We start from the raw sequence: 13,503 nt of genomic DNA on the forward strand, positions 1-13,503 counted from the left end.
GCAAAAAAATCCTCACATTTGTGAAGCTGGAACCAAGAAATGTTTTGCATTACAATCAAAATGGAGGCAAATTTATTTTCTGTCAGTTCAATAACTGACTCATAGTTCCAGCTGTACTTGAACATTTGAACAGTTTCGAGTGCAAAATCTCAATCTAAAAGTAACTGGTAACTAAAGCTGTCAGATCAGTGTAGTTGAGTAGAGGTAGACGGTGGCATGAGAAGACTCAGATTTGTACTTACAGTACCTGAGTAAATGTGTCAAGTTACATTCCATGACTGGGTGCAGTTAATGCTTTATTATCTTTATGAGTTTGTGAGTATGACTTGACTTGTGACTTGCATGACCTGACCAATGACTTGACTTGCCTGATTTCCATCACAGTGACTTGGGACTTGCTTGAGACATGAGACTTGCTTATGACTTGCACATTTTTTACCTACCCCCGGCTCTGTTAGCTGCACCCTTTAACACATGTATGTGACACATAGCTTTCTTCTGGATGAAACTGGCTCTAGAGTTGTAGGTTCAAGTCGTCAAAGGACGGGGTTAGGGTTTAGGCAACAAAACTACTTGGTTAGGTTTGGAAAAAACATGTTTTGTGTTAAAATAACTTCTTAACATGTTGTAAAGTACATCACAGACGGACGTAAGTTACATAATGTTTCAATAAAACTATGAACAGCGGTCTCCTGGTTGAAAGTCTGTGTTTATTTTGCCCACCCACCCTACACTGACATTTTCGCTCTTTATACTCCACTGGTTCCTCTGAGCATCAAATATTACACGGGATGGGTTTACATTGGAATTTACTGAGACGCCAAATGGTGCTTTTGTCGTCAACATCACACAGAGCGGCGTGAGAAAGCATCGGTTTTTGATGACTTGGGAATAAGAACGGGCTGAAACATTGCTTCACAAACTGTCACACAGCTCATGCCATATAATCAGAGTCTCATTTATGCAGTCGTTTGCTCAGTACTTCCCAAACACATGCAATTTTCTTAAACTTCACTATTTAATGCACTTCCACATACAAGTAGCACTCCTGGGTAAGCACGTATGTTTAACCTCTGCTCCTGTAGTCCACTGAGCAAAGTTCAAATGCACACGATTTCCAGGAACACTATTCGTCCATGTGTGAGACTGTGTTTGTGTTTTAAATAGTAAGGTTTTAGCAAAAACAAATGTGCTACGACTAGATAAATGAGACTTGGATTATACTGCAGGAGTTGTGTGAGAGCTTGCGAACTGAATGCTTTGATATAGTTTTGCTGCTGTTAAACGTGGACCCCTACGACTTCAATTCATCAAGAATTTTCTCTTTTTGGATTCTTCGTTCACTGTGGAGGCTTGTGAGAAAAACACAGTTTTCTTTATGAATTCAGTGTCACACGGGGTGAGTAACTGATATACATATGTTCATTTTATGTGTCAAGTGTTCCTTTAAAAAAAATAATGTTCAAATAGGCCAGAGGAAACTAGAGTAACAGTAAAGATAAGGAACAGATAAGACACACGGTGAGCAGGACAGAAGACTGAGATGAGTATATCTACAGCAGCACTCACAGAGCCAGAGTTCATGCTGATTACACTGTCACAGCTCCCGGCACTGTCCAAATTGCTCAAGGATTCCATGGCAACGCCGCCTGGCCACGTGTCACTCTTCGGCATTGCACAAGGAAGAGGACGAGGGCAGGACCTGGGCCTCGCGGTCCCCTTTTGATTGTGTAAATTTCACCAAGAATCAGCCTGAGAGAGAATCTGAAAAAGTCAAGGAGAGAATTTAAGAACGGGACAAAAACTGGAATCAGATGAAATTTATGTGGCGCCGCTATCTCCTTGACACAATTTATCAAATACAAAAACTGACCTGCTGAGATGGAGCCTTTCATAAGCTTAAATAGTTCACAAGATTGGTTTGTAAACACCACAGCAACAACTATTACTGTCAAATGGTTCCATTACTGTGATAAATGAGTGCCATAAATTACAGCTGATAACGAAATGATCCTCATAATGTAATAGCGCTCCTATTTCACTGCCACTGTGATGTATTAAACACAACCAGACATGCTCATCAAGTCATTATGTGAATTATTCGATGAATTAGTGAACATTTTATTCACACATTACACCACACAGAGTAAGATGAAGTCCATAGATCATTAGGGTTTTAGTATGTTAAAGGAAAGGATCAAAATTTGTCAAGTCATAGACATGTTGTCTCTACCTGGTTTTAAAGGTGCGTTACAGGAAAGTGATGTCATTTTCTGATCTTACCAGACTGTTCTAGATGTTCTATTATTTGCCTTTACCCACTTAGTCACTATGTCCACAATACTTATGACTATCTATCAAAAATCTCATTGTGTAATCATTTTGCCAAGACACCAATAGTCTACTCTACAGTATAATCACAGTGTTGATATTGAGGTATATGGTCGAAAATATTGTGAAATTTTATTTTCTTCATTTTGCCAATCACTGGTTCAAACTACTTGATCAAACTGGCAAGGTACATGTGATACTAAATTTTAATAAATACAAAACAAAAAATACGGTCCAGGTGGTGATATTGCACCAAACAGGATTCCTCAGTTAGATACATAACTTCTAAAATAGTATCCAACAACTTCTCTGAACATTTGTTAATAAATAGCATAAATCAATACCTCTGACTGTGGTCAAACGAGGTTCTGTTACAGTAGAGAAGCAATGCTAAGATAAAAAGAATCATCCCTCTCCTTTATGGCTCAAAATTGTTTTTAGTTTCGCTAGATAACTACACACACAAAATAAGTCAAAAAGTAATTTAACTACTTAAATGACAACTCAAATATGAATGTGAACTACCAGCAAGCTACTGCAAAATGTAGGTAAACTACGATATGGAGTTCATGACCCCTCAACTTTGTGAGTACGTAACCTCTGAAAGAAGAAATATAGGCCTACCGTTCTTCTACTTACAATTTGAAAATTCAAAGCAATATGGTCCAGTATTTGCATTTCCATTCTAACTGATGTGAGTATGATGCTTTATAACATTAAACAGCTGTAGTAAGATAGTAAATAGTAAATGGACTGCACTTGTATAGCACCTTTCTAGTCTTCCAACCACTCAAAGCACTTTTACACTACGTCACATTCACCCATTCACACCCATACAAGGTGCCACCTGCGACTCAGTAACCATTGACATGCTCTCACACACCAATGGAACAGCCATCAGGAGCAATTTGGGTTCAGTATCTTGCCCGCGGATACTTCAACATGTGGACTGGAGGAACCGGGGATTGAACCATCAATCCTCCAAGTAGTGGATGACCTGCTGTACATCTGAGCCACAGTTGCCCCAGTATAAGGTATGGTATAAGGAGGTGTGGACTCGATTCACATGACTTGGACTTGAGTCACAAATTTGAAGAATTTAGACTTAAAAAATTTCAAATACTTTCAACTCAATTTGAACTTTATCAGCAGTGACTCGTGACTTTACTTGGACTTGAGCCTTTTGACTAAAAAATACTTGACACCTTCCCCTAATGCAGATTGGGGACTAGGTTAATTGGTAACTCTAAATTGTCCATAGGTGTGTGAGCTTGAATGGTTGTTTGTCTCTATGTGTCAGCCCTGCGATAGTCTGGCGACCTGTCCAGGGTGTACCCTGCCTCTCGCCCGATGTCAGCTGGGATAGGCTCCAGCCCCCCCGCGACCCTCAAGAGGATGAAGCGGTTAGAAGATGACTGAATGAATGAATGAATTTCGTTCACATACAAAAACAACTTAAAAAGCAATCATTCATTTTTCTGTAACTGCTTATCCTGTTAGGGGTCGCGGGGGGGCTGGAGTCTATCCCAGCTGACATCGGGCGAGAGGCAGGGTACACCCTGGACAGGTCACCAGACTATGACAGGGCTGACACATAGAGACAGACAACCATTCACGCTCACATTCACACCTATGGACAATTTAGAGTCACCAATTGACCTGCATGTCTTTGGACTGTGGGAGGAAGCTGGAGTACCCTGGGAAAACCCACGCTGACACAGGGAGAACATGCAAACTCTGCACAGAAGGGCTCCCACACCCCAAGGTTCACTTGTGACTTGTCCTGAAACTTGTCAGTCTTGACCTGGAACTTGATCACCATGACTAGTTGAGACATACTTGTGACTTGTGAAACAATGACTTCATCCACCTCTGGCACACACACAGGTTGTGCTGTGCAAATGGAGGAGGAGTCAAAGTGATGCTTTAAGTGGTTTATTAATCAATATTCCAGTCACTATGACTCAGCGATCAAGCGAAAAATGCTCATCTTTGTTTGTGAATACGCATGACATCCCCCAGTCGTGTGCAATCTGTGTAAAGACAGCTGATATGCTGTGTTATGTTGCAGCACTACACTGCTTACATGTGTTTCCTGCCTGTTATCCTGTGTGTATTACTACTGACAGGTCAGGCATGAGGAAAGCATTCCAGCCAAATATGAGAGGGATTAGAGCCGGCTCCTTGTCTGCTGAAAACATACAAGGACGGGGTTTTTCAAAATCCTCACTAATAGAGGGCTGATTTAGGAACAAACAGGGCAGTAAAGACATTCAAAAGGCCACTTAAAGCAGAGTTATTACCTCTGTACTTTCCCTTTTAAGTGCTTAAAGTGCATGAGCAAGTGCCAGAGGCAAATACCACCAACAATGAGCTATGATTGAGACATGAAAGGGTAATATTTGATCTGCTCTGGGTTAACAGACTGGAGTGGATTTTTGCTAAATAGGTCACACATATGCAATGTACTGTACCCAGAGACAAAAGCTTAACAACCTGTTATATGACTTATTCAACACGTAGCCGCAGCTGCACAATCAGGTTCAGGTGTGTTCATGGAAGCAGAGCAAAGCCAACTTCATTGTTCCTCTTATCTCTGAGAACATTTGATTAAACATATAAGAGCAACGGAATTAATGGTTCCCGTTACGAGTCAGTGTCACGGTTTGTCTGCGAATTAGCCTCCGACATGACGTGAGGTCTCTGAGCCGCGACGGCTGTGAGTTATCGCCGTAATTACTGGGGCATGAGGTTCCTCTGAGGACGAGCCAGGCGCAGACACTCATTCACCGTAAACAATATGTCCCCTCTGCCAGCACCAGACAGTTCAGATTTCAATTGTGCGTGTGATACATGAAATGTTCCTAAAATAATGGGAGCAGCTTCAGAGATTTTTCATGTAATAAACTGCATTTTATGGCAGCAGCTTAAGCAAGGTGAAAGATCAATCAGTGGCTCATTTTTATTCAGAGCTGCAGCAAACATTGAAGACAGTGAGGTCATGTCACCTACAATTTTCTGTGACTTTAGATGTTTAAGTGAGTCAATTTACATTCCCACAATTAAAGTAACTATCACATGGAGGGCATTTTAGAGGCACACTCAAGTATTTTTGAACATAATGGTTTCTCAAGAGAATCCACAGACCTTGTTGTGAGCAGTTTCATGTAGGAACAATTTTCTTTCTTTCAAACCTCACCTGCCAGCCGCATCACTGAATCCACTGCTAGCTCACTTAGCATGACTGAGCTAGCTAACGTTAAAGCACAGTTATGGAGGATACCATTGATGTTTCCATCTCACCCTGTCATGAGCACAAGCCTCTTATCCATGAGTAGATGCACACTTCGTTCTGCACAGTGATACGGTTTGTGGGTGTAGTTCAGTACTCAAAATATTCCACAAACCCTGTTGTGAGCAGTTTCATATTTTTTTTGTACTGAAGTACGCTCACCAACCGTATCACTGCCTGATGGAAGCGTGCATCTACTTGTCAACAAGAGGCTTGTGCTTGTGACAGCACCACCCACCAAACGTGTCACCAGGGAGAAGAAAGTGCACATCTACTCATGGATGAGAGGCCCATGTTTGTGACAGCCCGAGAAGTAAACTTTAATGGCGTCCTCCCTGGCTGAGCTGTAACATTAGCTAGCTCAGTTGTGCTACGGGATTTAACAGTAGATGCACGCTTCCTTCTGCACAGTGATGCAGTAGAAAAAAAATGAAATGAAAGTTTTCACAACAAAGTCTGTGGATTATCTTGAGTAACCAAGTCATGATTTCTGTAAAGAGACATTGCTGTTTCCCTGAGCACCACAAGCTGAGTGCCATCTAGATCCATTATATTCAAGAGAAGGCAGACATCTCTACGGCTGATATCTCCAACACTCAGCAACTCACACCAAAACAATCTAGATTGATAAATAGCACTACGGGTAAGAGGAAAAGCAGTATAAAATATTTTTGATTTGGGGTGAACTACCCCTTTAATATATTTAAAAATGACTTCCACCCGAAAAGAAATGCTGTTTAGGATTCAGTATTTCTGCCTGATAGTATGAAGATGGGACTCAAAAACAGCCTTTTGGTAAATTACATTTATACAAAATGTAACTGAATAAAATGTGAAAAATTCAAATAACTATAATCATATAGAGGTTTCATTTCTGGATGTCTTACAAAAAAAAATAAAAATCAAAGTACTTCTAAAATCCTGGCTATCAGTGCCAGCCCTACCCTAGGTGAGTGTTCCCATCACTGTAACCTGACTAGAGGTAACGATAACTAGCTCTCCTTCTGCTGATTTCAACATGGATTTGTTTTTTTTTTTTTTTCTTTCTTCCTCTCCATATCCACTCCTCTCAGTAGTGTCGTGGTAGTTGAGTGGGCACAAGAGAGCTTTTGTGGTACTGACATGAGAACAATACAGCATGTTTTGGGGCTCACATGATGTTGGATAACTCGCCCATCTCTCCCAGAGAGCAGGTAAAGTATATTGAGCTCTCTGTTATTTTAGTTTCGTTGTGTGGCCTTATGTCAAATTTCAAAATAATAGTAGTAAAAAAAAAGGTAAAAGATAAACATTCTGATTTTTTTTCTTCCCCCAATTGTGGCCCCCTGATGGATGATGGCGCCTTTAGCATTCGCCTAATTTGCCTATACCACAGGCCGGCCCTGACTGGCTATGACTTGGTTTCACCAAACCTGTGGTTTCCAATGAGAGAAACTTTCTATTTCCTCTTAAATATGGACAAACAGTTTCAAAGCACATGATTTATATACAGATTATAATACATGGGTTGTAACATGCCTTCGTTGGGTGTATCACCTGAACTTTTTTGTTTTTTGTTTTCCCAAGCTTCCAATTTTTGTGTTAGCTCTTGATCTTAAAATGAAGTGATGTCTACTGTGATATATGATCGGTTTTTCCTCTGTGATGTTTTTTCATTTAAAGGATTTTTATAGCCCAAAAGATGTAAAATCATCCCATATTTGACAAGGAAAAGGATTTGATTTGTTACCGTTAAAAGTCTCCATCTTTTTCTGTAATTAAATCCTAATTTTCTTAAAATAAATGGAAACGTTAAGGTAGAGCGCAGTGAGAATGTCAAAATGTTTCCAACAGAAATTAGCGTGTTTCAAGATTTCTTTAAAGAAATAAGTGTCCCTGTGTTGAAACAAGAAAGAAGAAGGTAAGTTGCTGCTCTAAAATGATGAAGAATACTTTGCCCAACTTTACAAACTGATTTAGACATGTTCTCGTCACACCGACAGATTTTTCTCTCACTTGCTTTCATAAAAAAAGAATTTAAATATTCAAGTTGGAAGGAAACTATAACTCAGGATTTCAGGATTATATAAGCCAGGTTGGAAACCACTCATCTCAGGCAGTGACAAAGAGCCTTAGAAGAAGTCTTGCTGACATGAAGACATGACAAGGACAGCTGAAGGAAAAACCTGATCACCAACATCAACATTCACTCATGTTTTCTGGCAACAAGGACGAGTTGACAAAACACCCACTGGCCTTTTGGTGAAAGCTTTAATAGCTGTTAATTACTGTCCCTCCCATCGGCCCATTCACATCAGCAGAGAGAGGAACAAGTGTCCAGGCTGAGAGCAGCCAACACCTCTCCCTCTTTCTCTGTCTCTCATGAACCTGAACAAGGCAACAAACCTGTAGGGCGGCAGCAGGACAGCTCGCTACACCCACAGCTGAGTCAGGATTTAATAGTGACAGGAATGTCACTTTGCTTGCTTCCACATCTCAGTGACGACTTTTAAATTCAGCCCGGCGCTCTGATGTTCACGGGCATTCCACTTGAATTACAACTAGGCAGATAAAACACTTCAAACTATAAAAAAGGGGGATGATCAGCTCTGAGTCTTTAATGTGTTTACCATGAGAACAGCTGCGCAGTTTGTGAGACAGATTTACAATCAGAGGAATCATCATTTACAGTCTACAATCACGAGTTATATGTGATTGTAAAAAAGGAAAAGAAAAGGGGTCTAAAAAATGTGAAGTATGTGTTCAAGGGCAGTGAGAGAGCTGGTTTAATGATTAACAGTAAACAAAAGTTCATGTTGCGCAACTCACAACTTGCTGGAGTGAACAGAAATATTTCATTAATGTTTAGCTTGGCACCTTGTCCCAGCAAAATCAGGATTATTGACATTTAGGTGCAAATATTTGTGCTTTCCCTGACTCAACCTGGACTCACTAAGCCACCAAATATTCAGTGGTTAAACACCAGTGATCAGTGTGTCAGCTCAGAGAGGAAATCCAGGCTTTTACAGAGCATAATATGGGGGAATATTTCCCTGACACATCTGTGCAAAATGGGTCAGTCACACTCTTGGAACCTGCTCAGCTGCAGGAAACAATAAAATAAAAGCCTGTAAAAGTGTAACAAGAGGTCATAGTGTGTTCTCAGGAAAGTGGCTCACACACACTAGTCTAAACAACATTATCAGACAAACACCAAAGTCTAAACTAAACAACTCTTTCCTCATAACTCCTCTGTGTCCGTGAATAAAGCACACACCAACATGGTTTCCTGATAACTCACCGGATGTAGGTGAAGCTGACTCGTATAAAACTCAAACAGCAGTTTTCAGGTGTCAGTCCATAGCGACACTGCTCCTCTCTCCCCTCCGAGTCCGACAGCTGCTCTGTTCCTGGAAGTAAAACTACACGCAGAGAAGAACAGGTGGGAAATAATTGCTGCCAGGTGAACCAATTAGCTTCCGGACAGGGCTTGTGTGAGCAGCCAATCAGAGAAGACGTTCCAAACTGAGAGCCAATGAGATAACAACAGCCACATAAACACAACCCTGATAGAGTAAAGTCTATTTTTATTTTTTCACAGCAAAAGTAGAAAAGTTTCACTAAGTATGACAGTCACATTAAATAATTATGAGTCATATGATGTGTGTAAGTATATAGAATAATAAAAGAGGCTCTTACATGTGTTAGCATTTTGAAAATTACTAATTTATTCAACAAGGGTTTGCAGCCATATGACAGCTCCTCTGTGAGGCTGAACTCAAATAGGTACGGAAGCCTATTGCATTCACTTGACAAATAAAAAAGCCCTGTTTTTCGGAGTAATTTATTTATTTTTCTGTTTTTGCGGTGTACTTTTTCTGTTTTTTGTTTTATTTGGTTTTTTTTTTTTTCTGTTTGTCGTGGTAATTTTTTTTCCTGAACGAGGAGACGAGATACTTCAAAATCTCGTGAGAAGCTCCCACCTGGCACCTGCAAGTGACTGGTGCCTGCGTAAAGTCGACAAACTAACGATAACACCATCTATATGACTTAAAGACAAGAGTATCTCCCAGTGTCTCAAACCCAAAACAAAGTAAAACTGGATTAAACTAAACAAGCGGGTCATGTTTGCTTCCATTATATCGAGCTCTCAAGAAAGGAATGAAAGCGTCTGCTGTCAGTAACTCAGAAAAAAATACTCAGAAAAAAGAAACAACATTACCGCGAAAAACAGAAAAAAATTAACACGAAAAACAGAAAAATAAAAAAATTACTCAGAAAAACAGATTTTTTTTTTTTTTATTTGTCAAGTGAATGCAATACGCTTCCTTAAATAGGTGCTTTGAGCTACATGTTAATACAAATGGTAATGCCAGTGTGTTAGTATTAAAGGGGCAGTTCACCCCAAAATAAAAATTTTTCCTCTTACCTGTAGTGCTGATTGGCAATCTACATTATTTTTGGGTTTTGGGGGTTTTGAGTTACAGGGATACAGCTTTACCACTACATTTTTATTTAATAAATTATGCATTTTACAGCATCACATAAAGAGTTTCCAGCATCAATTTAAAGGAGGAGTGCAACATTTTAGGAAATACACTTATCAAAGATTGATAAAGTTCTCATGCCTGTATGTTAAAGAAACAGTTCACCTCCTCTTACCTGTAGTGCTGTTTTTCAGTCTACATCAGGGGTATCAAACTCATTTTATTTCACAGGCAACATACAGTAATGATAAATAGTAATAATAATTAAAAAAAAGATTTATTTTGCGTTTTCAGGATACTCAAAGATGCTTTACAAAGAACAACAACAGCGATCAAAAACCAAAAAAAAAGAAGAAGATGAAATAATCCATAGAGAGGGAAATAATGCGGAAAGTGTGAAGTACACTGATTTTAGAGGTTATAGGCAGTTTTGAAAAGGTGTTTGGAAAACTATTGCAAAATGTATAATAAATAACAAACACCTCCACAATTTTCCCTTTCTCTGTTTAAAGTAAAAACACTAATCCATTTTAGGAAATACACTTATCAGATTTAGATGCGAAGACTGATACAGTTCTCATGCCTGTATATTAAAGGGACAATTCACCCCCAAAATACATAGTTTTCCCACTTACCTAAAGTGCTTTTATTCCATCTAGATTGTTTTGTGGTGGGTTGCCAAGTGTTGGAAATATCGGCCAAAGAGATGTCTGCCTTCTCTCCAATATAATGGAACTAGATGGCACTCAGCTTGTCTTGCTCAAAGCACCAAGAAAAAAAAAAAGATAAACTAAAAGCACAATCACGAGCCTCTCATCCATGAGTAGATGCGCGCTTCCTTCTTTGCAGTGATTCAGTTGGTGGGTGTTGTTCAGTAGAGAGAAAACAGTTTCTACATTAAACTGCTCACAACAAGGTCTGTGGATTATCTTGAGTAACTGGGTCATGATTTCTGGAAAGAGACATTGCTGTTGAGTTTTACAAACATATTTTCATAGTGTTGTTTCTTTGTTCTTTGTTTTGTTGTATTTCAGGAAGCCTTGTGTAACACCTTGGCCGAGGGACCACAGATGAAAAATAGCCTCTTGGCTAACTGTAGCATTTTTATACCATGTGTATTTATTATTTTGCACTGTTCCTTCCTAAAATTAACTCAACTGAAACTTTGTGCACCACAAGCCGTGTGCCATCTAGTTCTCTTATATTCAAGAGACGGCAGATATCTTGTCGGCCGATATCTTCAACACTCAATAGCTCACACCAAAACAATCTAGACTGATAAACAGCACTACAGGTAAGAGGAAAATATGAATTTGTGAGTTTGGGTTTAACTGTCCTCTTAAGTAGGTGTAATGTGATTAGTATTTGGTCATATAGCAAAGTATTGGACAAAAGGAAATTTTGACCTGATGATGATGTTAAATGAAATGTTAAGGCATAACCACAATTTTAATTCATCCATCTGCCAAGAACTGCAGATGAAAATTAGCCTGTACGGCTAAATCTGGCACACTGGATACATTTAAATACATGTGTGTAACACATTTCTGGTATTTCTCAAGACATTTCAATAAAGCCCAAAAATGTCAGCCTCTTGGTGGCGCTAGAGTTAAAGTCAATGGATCACCAAAGTCATTAGGATACATCATCTGGAAACCATCAAGGTATGTATGAAATGCTGTGCCAATACTTCACCTAGATCAGAGGTCAGCAACCTTTGCTATCAAAAGAGATGTTTTTTTGCTTTGTCTGGAGCCGCAATACATATTTATGTCTTAAAGTGACCACAACACAATCTACTTAATCTAAATTTGCCTATAAACATTAATAATATGTTAATTAATATTAATATGTTTTACAACAAAATACCTACTCTGCAGTGGGTTATTGATGATTATTTGGTGCTTAAACTTTGCAGTGTTAGTTGTGACAGCAAACACATCTGTCCACTTACTATGAAATTCTCTATTTTCCTCAGAGACGTTTTCTTTTTTGGATTTGAAATAAACAGCTAGCCTCACTGAGGAGACTCAAGCTCATCCATCGCTACTGAGATTGAGCAAATTTAAGGAAAAGGCACCAAGGTGTTGACAAATCATGCACATAGTTGATGAGATATTAAAACATTTTTTTTTATTCGGTGTACAGGCTACACATTTATACAACTGGAATATGTGAGAATGCAAAAAAAAAAAAAAGTTAAATATCTGTTATCCATTTCCATATAATTTTTCCTCAAAGTCACAGGTAGTCACTGGAGGAGTCGATGTCGATGTCATGGTGGCACAAGATGTAGGTCTGGGGATCAGCAGTCATTAGGCTTCATCACCTGAGAACTCTTGAGTGTCTTTACAAAGTTACACAGCAATCCATTAAATCAAAGTGACACAGTTTTGTCTTTTTGGCTCTTTAATTGGGCTCGTCAGTGAGACTCTTCTGATGGACTGTATCATTGACACGTTCTAGACATTTACAAATTGCAGTGTGGATGGATTAATCTTTATTAATAATGTTTACAACTACAGACCTGTTTAGGAGCTGTAAAACCCACAACTATTTATTAATGGACTACATTTATACCTGCATTTTTATCAACCAGCCAACCTGGTAATCCCAAACCTGTTTTTCTTAATGGCTTATAACCAATGTAGAGAACTTATTTTTTCTCTTATAGTTGAAATAAATAAGACATAAAATAATAAATGGTTCCATGTTAGAAAGTTGCACCATGAAACTGTGTTCTGTTCATACTCGTAAAAACCAAATTCCACCTGGCTTGTTTTACCACTTATTCTGAGTGTTTACAGGCTGGTTGCTGTGAAGAGTTTGTCAGTTTGTGCATGTCAGAGTTTGTGAACAAAGCCGTCCTGTCTGCAGATATCAGCCTCACAATCAGCATGCCACGAGTCGATCTGTTTTCCAGGAACAGCAGCGCACATTTGTGACGTCTGTTGCATATCTATGGAAATGAGCAGACGTGTAAATTCATATATCTGTCCCAGAAATCACCGGATCTGTTGTCCTGCTGGTGTTTTTGTGCTGGCCAACAAAACAACTTCACATAAAGAACATATTTTCCATACCAGCAGTTACATCACTGAATCAAAGATATGATGCAGCGTTAGTGTAGGAGGCAGTGTAAGTGTCGCATGACATATTTGGCTGCATTCTGCTTTCCAGAAGAGTTCAAAGTTCAATTTTAATCTTAAAACAATCTGACTTTATTTCTGCCCGTGTCATTTGAAATTTAAGGCCTAAAGCAATTTAGTTATTTTAGATAATTGGGAAAATAGTCACAGTATAACAACAGTATATTAACTTGCTGTTTTTCAAAATAAAATCAGTGTCACAGACAGTATGAAGGTTTTTTTTGACCATCAGTCTCAGCACTGCACAACTATCAAAACAAAACAA

At 39.1% G+C, this 13,503-nt stretch overlaps 1 protein-coding gene across 2 annotated transcripts in view; it reads right to left on the bottom strand.

The window, feature by feature from the left end:
• Window positions 1–9,052, bottom strand: part of LOC125891357 (specifically androgen-regulated gene protein) — a 12,143-nt gene extending 3,091 nt beyond the window's left edge. The window contains exons 1-2 of one of the 2 annotated variants that reach the window (XM_049580582.1): window positions 8,904–9,049; window positions 1,570–1,764 (exon numbers count right to left, since the gene is read on the bottom strand). In XM_049580582.1, the coding sequence (XP_049436539.1) occupies window positions 1,570–1,674 (105 nt within the window). In that variant the 5' untranslated portion in view covers window positions 1,675–1,764; window positions 8,904–9,049. Of the gene's footprint in view, window positions 1–1,569; window positions 1,765–8,903 lie in introns of both variants that reach the window. The other variant, XM_049580583.1, reaches the window with a different exon arrangement.
• Window positions 9,053–13,503: the final 4,451 nt, after the last annotated feature.

Source organism: Epinephelus fuscoguttatus, linkage group LG7, assembly GCF_011397635.1.
Source record: "Epinephelus fuscoguttatus linkage group LG7, E.fuscoguttatus.final_Chr_v1".
In the NCBI taxonomy this organism is placed as follows: Eukaryota; Metazoa; Chordata; class Actinopteri; order Perciformes; family Serranidae; genus Epinephelus; species Epinephelus fuscoguttatus.